The following is an 18,650-nucleotide window of genomic DNA, read 5'->3' as shown; positions in this document are numbered from 1 at the left end:
TCTTTCCTTCCACTCAGTATTTCTTACTAAACAGGTCTGCATAAAACCAGGATATTTAATCCATATGGCTTTCCTTTCTTGCTGCTTCTCTGTAAACACACATCCCTCTTTTCTCAGGGGTAAAGCCACAAAAAGACACCTCGTGCTTTCTGCAGGTTAAAAGTATGCACATTAGCAATTGCTTTTGAACAGCTGACATCCTCAAGCTCACCCCCACTTGACCTTCCGTAACTTGTTCATGCATCGGCCATCTGATTTGCTAAACCTAATCCTGGTGAGAAGGGAATGTTACACAGAGCAGTATTTTAGAGGAGTGTGCTCCATCTTTTGGCTCGTGCAGGCCACACAGCCTTTTATCAAGGCGTTCTGAGAGCTGTAAGCAGCGATCCTTTCCCAGCACGTGACCAAGTCAGTCACATGCCCAAACTGCGACCAGAGATTACTCCATTTCCGTCATGTGAACAAAGCACTTAAAATTGCCCAACAGAAGAGAAGCTGCATGAAAAAAGTAGCAAAGAGCAGACTGACAGAAAAACCCATCTCACATGAGATTCACTCTGCACACATCAGAGATGCCTTTGGGAACAACGTTCCCAGGTGAATTACTATGTCAGACGGAACTCAGCCTGATGGTTGGGCATCTTTCCTTTACAACATGCAGATCCCTCCTCATCCCTGAAAAAAGACAACAGACTTCTGGATACATATATATATTGGCTAAAGCAAGCCAGAGAGCGAGCTGATCTAGTATTCCTGCCATTACAGAAAAGAAGCTCCAGCAATTCTTCTTCTGTGGCATTTGGTAGTGATGCTGCTGCTTGGGAGTAGTTACTAACAATACATAGCTACTATTGGAAAGCTCTCTTCAGTGATTACTAACCTACAACTTAGAACAGCCCACCTGTAGATTCAAAGACTCAAAGCATTTTCCTCCCCTCCCTTCTGCAGGGAGCTTATGGGAGGGAGATATTAGGGGAATGGCGTTTAAATGGGTGTTCATGTGGAAATCACACACTGATGATGGACCTCAGGCTTCCAGATCCATTTCGTAGGAAAACAACTCCTTCCTTAAAAAAAAAGAAGGCAAGAAGGGAAATCTCATTTTGCATATTGCTCTTCTATGGCTTCTCTCTGGTGGTAACAAGTTCTAGCTTTAGAGCTCCTAAATGCTATAATTCACCTCGGGATTAATCTTAATCCCTCTGAAGTAGCAGCTAACTTTCTTGTGAGTTTAAAGGAACAAAGCTCTTGCTGATGCCTTGAGACTTGAGAAAAAGAGCATGATCCCTACCTGTCCTTCCCTCTCTCAAATACCTTCGCAGGCAAATTAAATGGATGCTAATATTTGGTAATAAAACTAACACGCCCACAGGCTCTTTCCAGACAGTTTTATGTATAACAGGATGGTAACAGAGTCAAATTAAAGCAGGTAACTCCCACAATCTACAAAAAGCTTTTAATGAGTAAATACTCTCTTCAATTTCCTTTTTAGTTTGTTTTCATAGAGGCAGATTAATAGTGACAACGATTTGGCTTTTTAACTTGTATTTTTACCCTCTTTTCATAGTTTAACGTTCTTTAAGTACTTCTGTTATTATATTATTATGGCACAATCATTATAAAGCTCATCATTCAAATTCCTAAGGGAAAAGATTAGAAAAGGTGTAATGTTAATTTAGAATGTGTTTGCTGCTGTTTCTACCCAAATTTTATGCATTAACTTATTCTTTACATTTTCAGCACAAGGAAGGTATCAAAACTGGACCCTGAAATATATATTTCACACATGATGCTCACATACATCTAGGAAAGATTAACTATTGAAAGAAAATAGAAAAGAACATTTTTTCACTTGCTCCAAAATGGCTACATTCTTGTCATCTCACCACATTTACAGGCATTGTCTTGAGTAGCTGGGTAAGTTAGTAGGATAGGAACTCTTGATTAAAAGGCAAAGAGACACACTTAGGCATAAATATGTAAAACACATTTTAAGACGACAGCATCAGCTATCTCTGTGAAGAAATGTGCCCACTAGTGTGCAGCAATGGTGTTAGCTGGGAATCGTCCCCTAAACGCAGTTCACCAAACGAGGCAGAGGTGGTGGCATAGAAATTAAACACAAATTAAATTACCTTTGAATCAGCATCCCAGCACTGGTGCATCAGTTCTGCAAAACTTCTGGGACAACTGCTTGGAATGGTTAATCTCTAAAAGAGACAGAACATACCCAGTTATTGGAAGCATCTCCCTTTAAGCAGCCACTAACAGATTTCCTATTAAAGCAATGCTATTAAAAAGTAAAACACACTCTTCTTTCTTTTAAATGTAATATGAAAACTGAGGAAAGTTACTAACACTAGCAAGAAATACAAATTAAGAAGGAATACAAAGAAGGAATTGAACAAATGCACAAATTGAGCTGCTTAAGAAAGCCTAGAGACAAGGAAGTGAAAACGAGGCAAACAACTTTTAATACTAAAACATAAGTTTGTGGAGGTTACTGTGTGTTATTCCAAGATGCCTGTCATGATAGGCATAATGTACAGCCTGCCTTAACTCCTTTCTCCCACACAGATAATCCAGCTGTACAATACTACAATCACTCTTAGTATAATGTAATCTATATTTCAGCCATTTGTTAAGTAAGTTAAAAAGAGTTAAGTGAAGCTCTACATGACACAAGAGGCATTTCACAAGCCTGTGGTCAGCAAGATTAATGAGGACATGCAGATCTCAGAAAGCACTCACAGAGCACAGTGAACTCTTGAACATATTTCCCTATGACTGAAGACAAGGAGCTGCCAGGACCACTGACTACAGAGAATTAGTTTGAAGCTTATTTGGTTTCCTTTGCTGAAAGTTTTAAACCATGAAAAGATTCCCTCTGTCAGTCTCAGAGGACTTTTAGTCTAAAGACGATGCCTCCCCACTGGAAAGGCTAAAAGCAAATCCCTTCTCACATACACACCCCCAGATACCAAAGCCTCTCCAGTTGAGATTAAACATGCATCCCATCAATGTTCCACATACAAGGAGATCCCTCTGCTCTCGCTAAGGCAGTTAACTGACTTTCATACAAAATTTTTAAAAAATTATGTAGATATAAAAAAAAAAATCAAAACAAAAAACCAAGAACAGTTCCTCAGTGAAAATGGGTCCAAATACAAGGGGGTCAAGGTGGAAAAAAGGTTCCCCGTCCTACAAGAGGTGAGAACCAGCTATTACAGTCCTGACCAATCTGCCTGGAAGACCCTTTGATCTGTTGTACTTTTGGAATTTCAGAAGCAAAGTGGAGCCAGTTGCTTAAAAACTGTACCATTATGTTACTGCAATGTGGCTTGCAAAGCCTTACAAGCCACAGCAGCCCAAGGAAGAGTTAACAAATTCTGCTGCACAAGCACTAGAACACCATGAGAAATGGAAACACAAGATACAGAGCCAGGGCACTGCAAGAGTATGATTATTAAAATAATGTTAATACCTTAAGGTGCAAAGCTTTCTGTGCAAGAAATACACAGAAATTTGTACAATGCATAAACAAATTGTACTGGTGCTTGATCTGTGGTTGAGTCATTAGCCTAAAAATACACCAGCTAGTCTTGCTACAATATTTGTCTGTAACCCTCACTGTTCCAGGGAGTGGAAAATCCGTTGCAATCACCATTTATATGTGTCTCACTTGCACTGAATGTTATCTATCGTGTATTACAGAGGTAGCAGGTTCCAAAAGTGTTGTATCATGATATTGTTTCTCTGTGACCATTTATTAAGAGATCACGTCCAGCATGATCTAAGCACTCATGTTTTATTTTCTGGATTTTTTTTTTTTAAAAAAAAATATATATAAACTCTACCAGAATACAAATAGCATTGTGAAATTATGCAGAAAGTTGAAAAAGACCCATGCAGAATCATCGAAATCCACTTCATTTGTTGGGCTATGGCTTTGCAAGGGGGGATTTTTCACCCTACACAATTACACTCTCTGGTGTCAGTCCCATGCTGATTTTAACAAGAGACTTGCAGTGCCAAAAATGAAGGACTGGCTCAACACTGATTCAATTCAGTTGTGAACTGGAACCACACTGGACCCCACTGATGTCAACAGATGGCACTGAGAGAAGAACGTGATCCTCACACTTGCTTCAGGACATAGAAACTATGAGGAAAAGTAGCACAAGCTTCCTTTTACAAGGCTTATACTGGGCATGTTCCCCAAGTCATGGCCAGAAAAAATAAAAACTATGTAAGCAAGTGTTAATGCCCTCTAAGCTCCCTGGCACCCTTCCACAGAAGATGGTAGCACCAGGTTAGTGGTACCTGGCAGACAAGCAGCTGGCTCTGGAAATGTCACCCCTTAGGTTTCTTCAGCCATGAGTAAAATAATTTTGTTCATATTGTATTTTACACAGCTCCTTACTCCGGAAAACTGCTGAGAAATGTGTGTTGTACCCTCTGACATCTTTCAGTGTGTGACTACATGTCTTCATAACATTCCCAATGTCCCTCTGTGCCCCTTACACAAAACTGCTCATGGTAGACATGGGAAAGAAATACTGTTGATGGAAGGCTTTAAGTTCCTCCTTCAAACCGATGTATATGTGGGGCCTTTCCTAAACTAGAAGCAAGGGCCTCATTGTGCCTCCTGCTCTGCCAGACTCTGTAGAAGACCAGGCTTATCTTCACACTGTTAGCGTAGCATTTCCAACTAATCGGCGTATCACAGTATCACTCACTGGAATTAATCCAGTCCTCAAACAGAAGAAAAAAGAGAGGGGTAAAAAAACACCAACAAAACCCATTAAACTAAGAGGAGGAAACCTAACTCCTCTGTTTAACTCTGAAGCATTTTGAGAAACAGTTTATGTAGAATAATAGGAATCTGTATTGTACAGCCACTGCCTCGCCATTGTAATGTTTCCCAAGCTTCCGCTGTGTCTAGATAGAGGAGGTTTCATCTTTGTGGAGGATTTCCATGCTTGTCTGTGTGTGGTACAGTCACAACTTTAAATGTTTTTTAAATGTAGTTACTCTCTTTGATATCAAGGGACTATGTGTTCAGATATACGCTCACATGTCCAACTAACTGAAAGCCTCAATTTGTGAGAAGAAGAAAAGCGAGGCTGGGGACACTGTACAAACGGTGTTTACACCACTGAAGTGCTTTTGAAATGGAAAGACTCTGCATGAGGAGGCTTGCAGCTATGCCACAGCCTTGCTGATACCAGTAAGGAGCTCATCTTCAATGTAGTGTTGAACGTAGGTGGCAAAACTGTAATTTCTCTCTTTTTTTAAAACTATTTTTTCTTCTTTTATTTTTGAAATTTTCATCTAAGCGGCAGTTTCTTGTACTATAGTGACTCCTGCTGGGAGAGTTAAGTTGAAGTAGCTGAAGGTCTCTTACAGATATATCAACTCCCGGCCAGTAAAAAGATGTCCTAAACGCAGGAGATGGAGTTAAACTGTTCCCCTACCTTGGACGCAATGGCTTCTTTCATCACTAAGAACAAACCCCTAGGTTTTACAATTGAGACTGAGAAACTAGTACAGTACTTGTACAATTTTTGATCTACAGCATCACGACGTGAAGCTGCAACAATTAGATGTAAAGGGTCCATTCATGAGGAATAACATCACTTTGACCCTTTGTGTTAGCTCCTACTGCTAATCTTTCCATACGCGTGAACTTACTTTCAATTTGAAGAAGATGAAAAAGTCTTTTGCAAAACCCCAATACTGTTTTCTGATCTATGTACCTGAATGTAGAAACGTAGTCTTACCTCGTTTTTTTCCACTACAAGCCAAGCTACTTGTAATCCTTCCAAGCCTTTAAAGGGGACCTCCCTTGTTAGCATCTCCCAGAGAACCTGGAACAGAGAAAAAGAAAAGAATTTTTATTTCTGTACTTTGTATTTTAAATACATTATTAAACCTTGATACAGCACTATTCTGTATCCAATTATCAGGCAACCAGTTTCCATTTGCAGGAACTTGGACCAGTGTTTGTCTGCAAGATCCTCTCCCTGAATTAATTTGAATGTTTCTTCTTTTTACTCTACAGAAAAGCCCAGATGAAAAACTGGGTTGCGTGGGGTCTAATGCCTGCAATTTTGTAAGCACCATGGAAAATGCTTTTTACTTTCTTTCAATGCTATAAAGTTCGCATTTGGCAGTTGAGACTTGGGAAGACAATGAACAACAACTCTCCTTCACAGTCCCAACTAGATACATCTTTGCTTTGTGGTCATTTTGCATTTAAAAATATTTCTTTATGATTGCAGCTAGTGCTTCTCAGTATCCAGCATATGATCCAAGAAGTATTTTGCTCCTACGATATGCCTATGAAAATATTAAATACAATCTTGCAAGCCAAACTGTAATTATCTCCAAGTATGTGATTACATTAAACTAAACAATATACAGCATACAGAAAATTACTCTCTTCTCCATGGTATCTTACAGATACGCTGTCCTTAGATATAGGAAGATCTTCTAATTTTGCATGCTTTTACCATTTCAGTAGCACAGTGCCTGAGAAGCTAAGCTACTCTGTAGAACAGAGTTTGGGATCACCAAAAAGGCTTCAAGTCAACAAATCCAACCTGCTTTTCTGCCATTAGGACTTCACACTGGACTTCAACCAAATTAACAGGCACTTTATGCCTTCGCTTGTGTATATCTCTCCTTTTTTTTTAATCAGAATCTTCATATACATATCTTGTACATACCCATTTTCTACATCTATGTTTTCTTCTGCGCATATACCAAGCATTTCAACAAAAACAAGACATCATTTATGCAGGATCTGACTAAACCCATTAAGATCTTTACGTTAAGTCTCTATACCCACGCTATTTGGGTTAGTATCCAGTCTTATTCCAGCTATGTCATTTTGAATGGATTCTGGCCAGCTATGAAAGTTATTATACAGAAAATGCAAGAATACCAGCAGATGCTGCTCAAGCAGAAAAAAAATGTATATTGAAACAGAGTTGGGCCTTTAATCAAGTGAACAGGGTACTCCATCAATAGACTTATCTGAATAATTCTGCCTGAGTTAGAAGACTGATTAGTAAAGGTATGGGTATCTCAGAAAATAAGTAAAAGGACAGTTTCCCTGAGAATAAGAAACACATGGGGAAAGCTATGATAGAGGTATTCACCTCTCCTGTTTGCCTGAATTAATTCCTCTTAAAAGACAAAAAAAAAAAAGGAGAAAAAAAAGGCACCTTGATTTGTAATTCCAATTATCACCTCTCTACCGGTAGAGAAGGAAATTCAACAGTGAGAGAATTAACTTAGCAGTTCCATGTACTTCAGACAAAAAGGCAGCATACAAAATAGATGGTTGAAAACAAAAGCCCCTCGATCACATCAAACATGCAGTTAAGCAGCCCTGCAGAACAACCTCATCTGTACAGCTGTACCAGGAAATCACAGAGAAGAAACTCAAGTTTGCACATCAGATAGAGCAGTATCTAAATACATTTTCCAAGAACATAAGGAAATACACGTTAAAGGTCTCCAGGAGCCTTGAGCAGAAAAACCCTACTGCTCTGCCACCTTTCTTTCAGAAGACTGTAAATTGTAAGGGTTGTCTCGTTTCATTCATGCATATAAATTTATGCAGAATATTTTGCACTAAATTCCTTTATCATGACACCTTTAGTGTTTATTCCTACTGCCTGTGTGGATCACTGCCTTCGTAAACCAACGGTGCTAACTTAAAACAGTTCAAGATTGCACATAGTTCAAGAGAAAAACAGCAAACTGACACAATACAAAGAATTTGTCTTAATGTTTTAGTACTTATAGTAGAAGAAAGTAAAAGATACCAAAGCAGGATGTCAGAAATACTTGTATTTATTTACATAGGTTTAGAAAATGTTTTAACAACAATGCAAATTTCATGTTCAGGTCAATAGTGTAAATAAAGCTTTTCCTTCCAATGGTGATGTCTCTATCTTCATATTTATAGGAGCTTCAACTCCATCTCATGAATTAGCTACCCTGAATCAAGAGCTAAGGTGAACGATTGCATTATCAGTCTTTTAAAAAGCAATAAAAGGGGATCTTCCGCATTCCCACTTGTCTCTTCCTGTTCCCAAGGTCGCTCAGCAGCAGAAAAAGCACCTCAAACTGACTTACCCCAGACTCTTTATGGTGAGATACATTGTCCATTTTCAGAACTGTCTGCCCAGCTCACCTCATACCCAAACCATTCTATCTTCCATTTCTGGTGTAATTTAATTGAGACTGACATGGTTCACCTTCCCCTCCCATCTCTGATGGTGAGGATCACCTGTTTTCCTGATCACATCACATCTCTATGATGACAGACAGCAGGTGTTCACAGAGAAACAGCCCAGCTAGACACAGTGATGGAAAACAAGAGCAAGATCATTTAATGTAGTGCTTTGTAAGCTGTGGCCTCTGAAGATGTTGGGCTCTTTTTTGCATGAAGTGAAACAGAAAGGAGATAATGTATGAATGTTCATCCTATACATGAAGCTGAGAATAAGAATTATATGGTCTTCAGAATACGCTCACATGTTTGTGTCAGCTCACCTGTGCCTTTCAGTTCTTATCCTCTCAACTATGTGACAAACAAAAGGAAAAAAACCCAAAACAACAAAATCTCCACATCCCCACCCCAGTGCAAAGCCAACATTCAAAGTGCCATACAGGATAGGGTACATACAAATGAGTAATTTCAGAAAAAGCAAACACTGGGTGGGGGAAAAAAAAAAAAAGGAAAAAAGAAGAAATGTTTTCTCTTGGAAGGAAAGCATTCACAGATGAGGGCTGGGAGCCACAATTAGCAGAAGTACAGCATGAGCAAAATGTTGCACTCTTAGAGGTACTGCCGTTAGGTCAGTCTTCTCCACACTGATGTAAGTGGAAGTTAAAGATCTCATAATTCTTTCCAAAAAGAGTAAGGGATAACCCTTGGAGCTGGCCAACATTCCCTCTATAAATAACAGATGTTCTCATAGCTAAAGCAATGTATGAACTATTGCTCGGAGCCTAACAGCTGCATTTAATGGCAGTCTCTATGCTACCAGTAGCCAATTAATGGTATTATGTCTTTGTTCTTCTAAGTGTTAAAATAATTCAGCTACACTGCATAAGCTTTCTATTGATTAAACACATTTAGATTGATACACAAACACACACTGCAGTGCACTACAAACAACTCTGCCAGGGTAACATGTTCTGAGCATGTATCTTCATGATCTCAAAACAGCTTTTAGAGGGAACATTGTCATTCCACATACACTTTTGTATCTGGAAGAGGAGCAAGGAACCAGCTTCGAACAACTCACACAATGATACATGAGTCAATTTCTGGACTGATCACTCCTAACATTTGATACCTGATGTTTAGAGCATGGAGCTGGAAATGGACTAGGAAAGAGAATCACAGCATGGCTGAAGGAAAGTGCAAGATCTGTCTTTGTACTGTAATAAACCTACTGGAACATTTAGCTTTAGCATTTCATGGCGGTATTATAAATTATTTACTATACATCTCAAAGAGATTATAAGGACCTGTTTAATCGCTCATGAAGAGCAGGACAAACTAATCCGGAGGTTAACATGTATGCAACTGTTCACAAAGAGGAAAACTCATTTCAACCTAGGAGCAGCTTAGACGTATTAGGCAGCAGAAAGCCTGACGCTTCATAGAAAAAAGCTCTCGCACACCTTAAGCAGAATATTTAAAATCCAGACTGGTTCGTAGAAAGAGAAGCCGGTCAGGAAAAAAAAAAAAGACAGAAAATAAATTAAAGAAAATCACAGAAAAGGCAGAAAATATTGCAAACAGAGTATCTATTCCTAGCATCTTACTCGTTTACATTTGAAAGGAATCTGTTCTTTGTTAACAGGACTTTAACCGAAGAAAGACAAATCTGCTTTTCTAACACAAAAGCTGCTGGCAAGTGTTACATTTTGAAAAGGAATTCTTTAAATTTTGTTTTTATATAGATGGTAATCATTTGAAGAGACAAAAATACCCTAAGATTTTTTTGTTTTCAGTCTCCTAGCTAATTCTCTGATAGTCTAACACTTATTATAGGGAGATTCTAACTTTCAGTGTTATATTCGGACAGTCTCCTGCTGGTATAACCCCATTATGTCAGTAATTTCATCAACAGAGAACTTGGGCCACTGCCATTCTTAATTTCTACCCCTGTATCTCCTCTGAAAATGACGGTGTTCCAAAATTGGAGTTATAAAAAGACGAACTCATTCCTAAGTGCTTATGAATTCATAAGCTTCTACCCACATTAGAACACATTAGCTCAAAAACAATATATTAAAAAATGTGGGTGAAATATTATTAGATATACTGAAGTAGCATTATACACCTGTAACCACATTAAAATATTCCACTAACACTGAACTGTTTTCATACAGCAGGTAGTTGAGTTTTACCTCTGAGCACAGAACTGTCAAAGGAGCTTTACTTTTTGGACAAGAAAAAAAACCAACTACGTGCAACATAGTGTTCCCAAGGCTCTTGCAATTCTTGACAAGATAAGATATTAAATTATTTCTTACCTTCTCCCACTTCTAGAACATTACTTAAAGTCAATTCACACCAAGATGACTATGTGAGCAATTTGAGCTATAGGCCCATGTTTGGAATTTCTCCTCTAACGTTTTTGCTTTTTTTTGGAAACTGGAATGTTTCCCTTCAGCAGATAATATGTGATTGCTTCCAGTAACAGTTTATATTAACATTCACATTTGTTAGCTGAAGTTCTCTTACTGTTTGTGACCTAGTTCAGTTAAGCAAGCCAAGATTTCTAATCTGCCAATATAGGCTTTTTTCTCACCCTTGCAAACCTTCAACTTTTAATTCGTAAGCAAAGCCATATCATCTCTCATATTTTCTTCACTACAAACTAATGTTTGGCAAAAAGGTCTAAGTCATCTTCCACTGGGACATCAGCCTGGCTATGTGTAAGAGCAGCTGCTAGCTTAAAACTTTCCTCAGATACCTCACAGAATTGTTGAGGCTGGAACAGACCTCTGAGGTCACCAAGTCCAGTCTATGACCCAACACCACCACATCGGCCAGACCAGGGCACTAAGTGCCACATCCAACCTCCCCTTGAACACCTCCAGGGACGGTGACTCCACCGCTTCCCTGGGCAGGGCATTCCAATGTCTGAGCACCCTCTCCGTGAGGAAGGGCTGCCTGAGATCCAGCCTGAACCTACCCTGAGGTAGTTTCAGGCCATGCCCCCTTGTCCTGTCACTAGTTCCTTGGGAGAAGACCCCCACCTGACTGCACCCTCCCTTCAGGCAGTTGTAGAGAGTGATAAGGTCCCCCTGAGTCTCCTCTTCTCCAGGCTAAACACCCCCAGGTCCCTCAGCCTCTCCTCACAGGACTTTCCCTCCAGTCCCTTCCCCAGCCTCGTTGCTCTCCTCTGGACCCGCTCCAGCCCCTCAGTGTCTTTCTTGCAGTGAGAGACCCAGACCCACACATAGCACTCGAGGTGAGGCCTCCCCAGTGCTGAGTGCAGGGGCAGAGCTGCATCCCTGCCCCTGCTGGCCACGCTGTTCCTGACACAAGCCAGGATGCCACTGGCCTTCTGGGCCAGCTGGGCACACTGCTGGCTCATGTTCCACCAGTTGTCACCCAGCACTCCCAGGTCCCTCTCTGCCGGGCTGCTCTCCAGCCACTCCTCCCCCAGTCGGCAGCGCTGCAGGGGGTTATTGTGACCAAAGTGTAGGGACCTGCACTTGGTCCTGTTGAACTTCATCCCATCCAGGTCCCTCTGCAGTGCCTTCCTACCCTCCGGCAGATCAACACACTCCCCTAGCTTGGTGTCATCTGCAAACTTACTAAGGGCAGAATCAATGCCCTCATCTATCCCTCAAAGAGAAAGAGGCAGTACTTGACAGGTACTGAAAGAAACCCTCATTCTGCTATTCCATCTTGAATCCCAAACCAAAAATGCCATGCAAATATGCATGGAAACTACAACCCCACTTCTTTCCCTTTTTTCCCCAAAGTATTCCCTTCTGTTCTCTGGCTATGGGGCTAGGCACACAATTGGTCTGACCAGTAGGGCTATCTCTAGCCTATTTTGTATTGCAGAACAAAGTCAAATTAGAATTTAACAGTGTGAAATTTAGAATTTAACAGAGTGAAATATTTAACATTACTGTAACTGTAAAACTTACATGCTGATGAACTATAACTGATTGTTCTCCCTTCAGAAAAATGGCAAAGCCATGCTGGCTTTTTCTCCATTTTTTTAACATGAGGCCTCTACCTCCACAAGAGGTTCAGTCTCTATTCTCTCAGCTAATGATAACAGGGTCTTTTAAACAATTAAGCATGGAGAAGTGGTTTATTTTTTAATATAAAAACAGTAACGCTCCTTTTTATGAATCCTACTCAGTTCATCCTGTTATTCACCTATTGCAATACAACCTTCTTCTCTTTTTTTCCACTAAAGAAAAAGACAAACAGAGATTCATGGTGCAGATTGTCCAGTGGCTCCTGCAAGCCTTCAGACATATGCTGAATACTTGGGGTAAAGCATGCACTTCCCACGCTGGCATGCTGCTTATCTCATCAGATAAGGAACTTAATAAACATGCAAGACACTATTCTTCCTACCATTTTCAAGCATGGCATTATAAATTATGGGTCAGTCTTAAAGTGTGATTTCTTTTTGTATCCTTATTTAGAATAGTTGTTCTTGTATCACACAATTCTGCCACACTAGAAATCTGCTACTACGCATCGGGAAAGAAGAAGCACTCACCACTCCGTATGAGTATGTGTCACATGTTTCAGACACTGGGAGACTTTGGATAACTTCCGGGGCCATCCATGGAAAAGTGCCCACTAATGACATGTGTGTTGTATGGGAGTGGAACCTTGAGGCACCAAAATCACAGATCTGACAAAAAGAAATGAAAAATATATAGACATTAGAGTACTAATCTCATCTACTAGGCATCAGAACATCGAGTCAAGCAGCAGCATTTCTCTACAAATAATGAAAGTGTTCATACCTTTAACACGCCATCAGCAGCTATAACAACTGGAAATAAAAAAAAAAAAAGTAGGTTACGAAAATGTTATTAAACATTAAACACAATACATCTGCACAGCAGAAGACTGCATTTTATCAAGAAAAATGATCCTATGATGAGCCAGCACATGGACATGCGCACATGCACAATTGTCCCAGTTTCTTTGAGGAGCTTTAGAGAACATCTGCGGAATACCTGTAAGCCTCTGAAAAGAGGCAAAACCTTTGAAGGCCTTACTGAGTTCAAAGATAGCAACACAACTACAGCTAAAATACAGATAAACTCTGTTCTCCCCAATGTAGTCAGCCTTAACAAGAAGCTCTCTGAGAGATTCATTAGTAAAAGCACAAAACTTAAAACTGCGGTGAGATCCAGACATTTTTGACTATTATTTCCCCGTGCACATTATTAAAATCTGTGTCCCTCCTAGCCCACTACTAGTAATGAAAATGTCAGTTAAAAGGCAACATTCAGCAAATTTCACAAATGGTTGTCAACTGCCAAGTACAGACTAACCAGTGCAGCTCCACACTGAGTGCGTTTTACTCAAAAGCATGAGTATCTGTCAAACCTCAAAACAGGCCACAGTAAGGACAAGATTTTTCAGATAACAAATGATGGGCCTTATCCAGCCTTTTGTGTCTGGTATCTGCCAGTCTTTCCTGGTAATCAATCTTTGAAAATAGAAAATGAAGTGAGAAGTGTCCAGGCAACGCCTGACAGCTGATAAGATGGGTACAATCATGGTCAGCAAGACGTAACTTCAAAGAGCCCTCCACAGCACTCTAAATCATGCCAGGCACTGTAATGAAGCTCAGACGCTCAGGATGGGGAGGCAGGAACTGGTTCTTCTGTGCCTCAATGAGAGCAGCTTGATGACAGTCAAGGCGTTAGTTAGTTCACATGTTCACAACGCTCAGGTGCAGATTTAAACGCTACGCTAAGAGGTAACAGTAAATGTGGAGCATTTCAGCGTTCTGCTACTTTACCATTCCTGGACTTCAGATCCCTGTGGATTACTTTGACTGGAGCTTCCATGTGTAAATAGTGCATTCCTACACAAAACAAGGGAACAGTCTCGTTAGGCAGGCTGAGCGCGGTCACCATGTGCCAGCAGTCATGTTTTCTGGTTCCCATTGACTGTCCTCGTCACGACTTGGCATACCTGTATGGCACACTGATATGCTGCAGGAGAATCAAAGCTTCCTATAATCTACTTTGAGTAAAAAACACTAAGCAAAGATCATACTTCTCTCAGAGCATCTATATGGTTATGTTAATGCTTTTTAACATCATATTTAGTTATTTTCTCTAAGGTGCTGTCTACGCAGGGAGGCCAGGATAGAAATTTACTGTTCGTTCATTAGTCTACACTAATACTTGTGTGGTTACAGAGAACACAGGACAAAACAGCTTGTTCTGCATTAGTAAATGAAGAATTTCGGCATGTTTGCTGAGAATAAGCCCTCAGCTTCCTTAAACGTCCCAATTCAAATCAAATGTAACGATAATTATGCACTTTACTTCATAATTACTCTACATCAGCAAAATTATCCTCTTGGGACTTAAGGGAAAACCAGAAGTAAAACTGGCTTATAGAAGCCATTTTCACTTCACAAATTATTTTGGATTCATAATAACCAAGGAATATATTAAAAAGCACAGTGAATGGGGTGTGCTTTTTTTATGTTTGGTTGCTTGGGGATTTTTTTTTACAATTTGAGTAAGGAAGTATAAGAAGGCTTTCCTGATGTCATAGTGAAAGCATCTCGAGCTGTATACTTTGTTGGCTGTGGTGCAGGATAGTAAGGCACCGCTTGTCTTGCTTACCTTTAGCTATGTCAGTTGCCCAGGTCATGATATGATCCATATCCATCTCTTCACTTTTGTTACTATTAATGTAATCAAACAGTGAGCCAGCAGAAGCATACTCTGTTAAAAAAACACAAAAAACCCAAACACACACACATGATATTTTAAAACCATTTCACCTAAATTGAAAGATCTAATGGAAACTGCCAGTTCCAGAAAGCAGTCAACCTCTGGCTTAATGTCAACGAATTTGGGTTCAGCACATAATATTAATGGTAATGTAACAGGAGAGTGGTAGTTTTTTCTGATTATCCCAACATGGACATAATCTACTGCTAAGGGTGGTAATAATAATAATAGCAAAATCATATATAACAACACATATTAAAATGAAACAGTATTAGAAAGGTCTGGCATCAAGAACACTCAGGCAAAGCCCTTCGAATTCCAGAGTAAAGAGTTCTGGATGTTGCTTGTTCAGGATCAGCAGAATTATAAGGGTATAAACAAGGGCTTTTTTGGCCCGTAGGTGTTTGCAAGCGTGGCAGATGGAATCCAGTCTGACTGTCAGAGGCCAGAGGGCTCAGGGCTGGAATAACAAGCTCACACACCTTTAGGTGTGAAACTGCAGACAACCGAAACCTCCGCAGTGCCACTTTTATATCAGCTGAAATTCTTTCTTATTTAAACAGTGAATTTGCTGCTCCTGATCAGAAGAACAGTTAATGGATGAGTTTGGTCATATGAGATCCAAAACCAGAGGATACTCCGCACTAGTGAGCAGCCTTGCGTATAAATGATGTCCCTTAACAAAGGATTGTTTACATTTTTTCCTTTTTTAAGTAAACTCACATGGTAAATGTATAATGAATGTTCTGTTAGGAAGAAACAGGTTGCAAGTAGAAAGTGAAATTAAAACTTTCTTCTCTTATTTCCCCATGGAGGGAGTAGTAGATCATGAAAAAAAACAAAGGATGAAACTAGAGGACTAACACTGTGGCAAGCAGACCAGATTTCCTTGTGCTGCAGGCCTTATTCAGCAGTCCAAAGGCTGTAGCTCCTCTGTTTAGTATTTATTAAATAAGGTTTATGCTTATTTTGTATTCATTCACATTTCACTAAAAAGACACGGTTTGTGAGTTGAAGAAGCCAATACACTTTCATGTGTCTGACTGTGAAGACAGAGCGGGCACACGCCATCCAGTGCAGCCCAAGCAGCACAAAGAGCAGAGGGATGTAAGTAGCAACTTCAAGCCTTTTGGCCCACTCTCCAGAAGCTACACAGTGTGTTCCTTGGGCAGAATTTAAAAACTACTTACAAGACTCCCCAAATTTTCATACCTAAGGTGGCACACCAGCATGTATAAAATTGAAATGCTTAATTTCATCCATTTCAAAGAAGCCACAAAATCATTCCATCTCAGACTACATCAAATATATCCAAGTTGTTGTTAATACTAATATAAATCAATGAATGATACATGATTGGCTAAATGCATAAAAAATAAATATTGTTCCTCATCAAGGAAATCAAAACCACTGGAAGACTGCTGTGTGGAGGAGGAAACTCTGGACCATGACTGAATCTGCAGCCTAGAACATGGTAGGCTGTACGAGAAGTTTCCAGCACTGAATGAAAGGAAAGAGGGAAAGGATAGGAAGTCTCTTCAAAGTAAACACTTGAGTGGCAAGCTAGCTTTGGATCGCTACTGCAGGACCTCCTGCTGACTGGAGCCTCTGCAGTGTCGCTTCTGATGTCACCGAAAGAGGAGTAAGCTGCTGACCTGCACATTTCCTCAATTAAAACATAAGCTTTTTTTACCCATGATGTCATCATCTGTCTTATAAATGGATTCTTCAGGAATAGGCTGGCTGCAGGCTTTGCATGCCTTTACAATGCCTAATTTGATCTACCAGGGTCAGGGACAACTCAGCTCCCCCCGTCCTTTGCCACCCTGTGTGAACAGCAGCTAGCAAGCCTCCATCAATAAAGCTCGATCCTTCAGTACTTCTTCTGCATATTTACTGTGCCACAGCTTTTTACTAAGAGCTTGTGGATATGGAAATTATACCATGAGGATAATTTTCAGCCAATAATGGAAGAGAGGTGCTTGTATTAGAAAGCTCTGAGTGCCTTACTGGACCCACCCTGCAATGGGCGTGGGATACACTAGATGATTGTGTGCGGACAAGATGCACAAGCTCCAGGAACCTTTCTGGAGGAGGCAGATGCAGTCAAAAATCAGATCTGAAAGCTAGACATCAAGATGGCTGTTGTCAGAGACAGCCAGTGACATCTAAAATGATGTGATCCATGTTAGCAGCTCGCCAAGCGTGATGATCAGTTATAACGTCGACAAACATCCCAGCAGGGAAATGTGTTTTGACTGCAGATGTAGCCTTCCTCTGAGAATTCTCTGACAACCCTATGGAAGACTTTACATGCAGCTAATGCTCGGTACATGCCAATGCTTGGCTGAACGCTCTCATCTCCATCACTCTGATGAAACATTAGTTTCTCAGGATTTCTTCATGTTTTGGATTTTCCCTCACAAGAAACCGATCTCTGACTAAACACAGAATTAAAACTGCAACATTGAAAACAATACAGAAGATCAGAGTGAAAATATCTCTAAAAAAATATTCCAAGCACAATTAACATTTCTTTTCTTGGTAGCTCATTTGAAAATGTTGCAGAGAAACAGAGCCTGGCTTCCCTTCCAACCCATGGGACTCTAGTCTCCTTGGAAGTTGCAGATAGAACCAATGCAGTTTGTTAAAAAAAAAATCTTTCTTCTTTATACAGGGTGGAATCAGAGCTCCCCAAGTAGGAAAGTGTTTGGACTACACAGAGTCATCTCTTTCTCAGAGATGGTTAAAGGGTCCCCGTTCCCAATGACATAATGAACTACTTCAACTGCTGTCTGTCCTGTGACTGGTAAGCAGGTCAAATCCCCTCTGAACACTGACCTTTTGTGAGATCAAACTGACAGACATCATCCCGAGTTGTCAATTACACCTCTCCTTTGTTATTCTGCTTGCTGGTGTACACTTACTACACTTGGGTCATAAATCACAATGAAATTACATTACTTGATTTATGAGCTTTCTATTATTTTTACTGCTTGAAGAAGGTATTCAAGTTCCTGTCTACATGCTGTCACCAGTGCATCCTGTGAGGGGCGCAGGCTGTGGTCACCCCCACGCCCCTCTGGACCACCTGGCTGCACCGTGACCTCCAACAGGCCGACACACCTGTGAGCAAAGCTCCCGGTGCTCTGAGCAGCGCTGCGTCTCAGATGCGCTCCCACCGCATTACACTGCCATCTGCTGTGATAATCAGTTGTCTAAGAGACAGGTAGAAAAAAAAATGAATTTTCACAGGTTCTGTCCACCATCTGAGAACCAATAAAAACCTGAACAGCCGTGTTTCAAACTGGTACTAGACTGTGCCGCATGCAAAGACTACTCTTCACATCAGACTCTTTCAAGTGTTACAGACATGCCAGAACATGCCTCCTAATCCACACTTTCATGGCTTTTACCTCACCAAACATTTATTTCAGCAGATGGGAGATTTCTTTGCTTTGGGTTTATTTTCTACTACTATCTTACCTAGTTCCTCCAATTCAGGAAAGGAAGACATTAAATTATCTGCAATGCAATTTTGTATCTGGACCAACTCTCAAGATAAGGCAAGGAAATTTAAAGTGCTAACAGAAGAAAAAAAAAAAATCACCACAAACCACAACACAGAAAACAACCTTTGC

At 40.3% G+C, this 18,650-nt stretch overlaps 1 protein-coding gene across 1 annotated transcript in view; it reads right to left on the bottom strand.

Moving 5' to 3' along the window:
- Positions 1 to 18,650, bottom strand: part of LOC104279229 (mitogen-activated protein kinase kinase kinase MLT) — a 47,554-nt gene that overhangs the window by 2,849 nt on the left and 26,055 nt on the right. Inside the window, exons 3-8 of the mRNA XM_009876436.1 lie at positions 14,899 to 15,000; positions 14,058 to 14,123; positions 13,048 to 13,076; positions 12,795 to 12,932; positions 5,784 to 5,870; positions 2,136 to 2,210 (exon numbers count right to left, since the gene is read on the bottom strand). Coding sequence (XP_009874738.1) covers positions 2,136 to 2,210; positions 5,784 to 5,870; positions 12,795 to 12,932; positions 13,048 to 13,076; positions 14,058 to 14,123; positions 14,899 to 15,000 — 497 coding nt within the window. The remainder of the gene's footprint in view (positions 1 to 2,135; positions 2,211 to 5,783; positions 5,871 to 12,794; positions 12,933 to 13,047; positions 13,077 to 14,057; positions 14,124 to 14,898; positions 15,001 to 18,650) is intronic.

Source organism: Apaloderma vittatum, unplaced genomic scaffold, assembly GCF_000703405.1.
Source record: "Apaloderma vittatum isolate BGI_N311 unplaced genomic scaffold, ASM70340v1 scaffold32760, whole genome shotgun sequence".
Taxonomy (NCBI): Eukaryota; Metazoa; Chordata; class Aves; order Trogoniformes; family Trogonidae; genus Apaloderma; species Apaloderma vittatum.
This window is presented reverse-complemented; position numbering and strand designations above follow the sequence as displayed.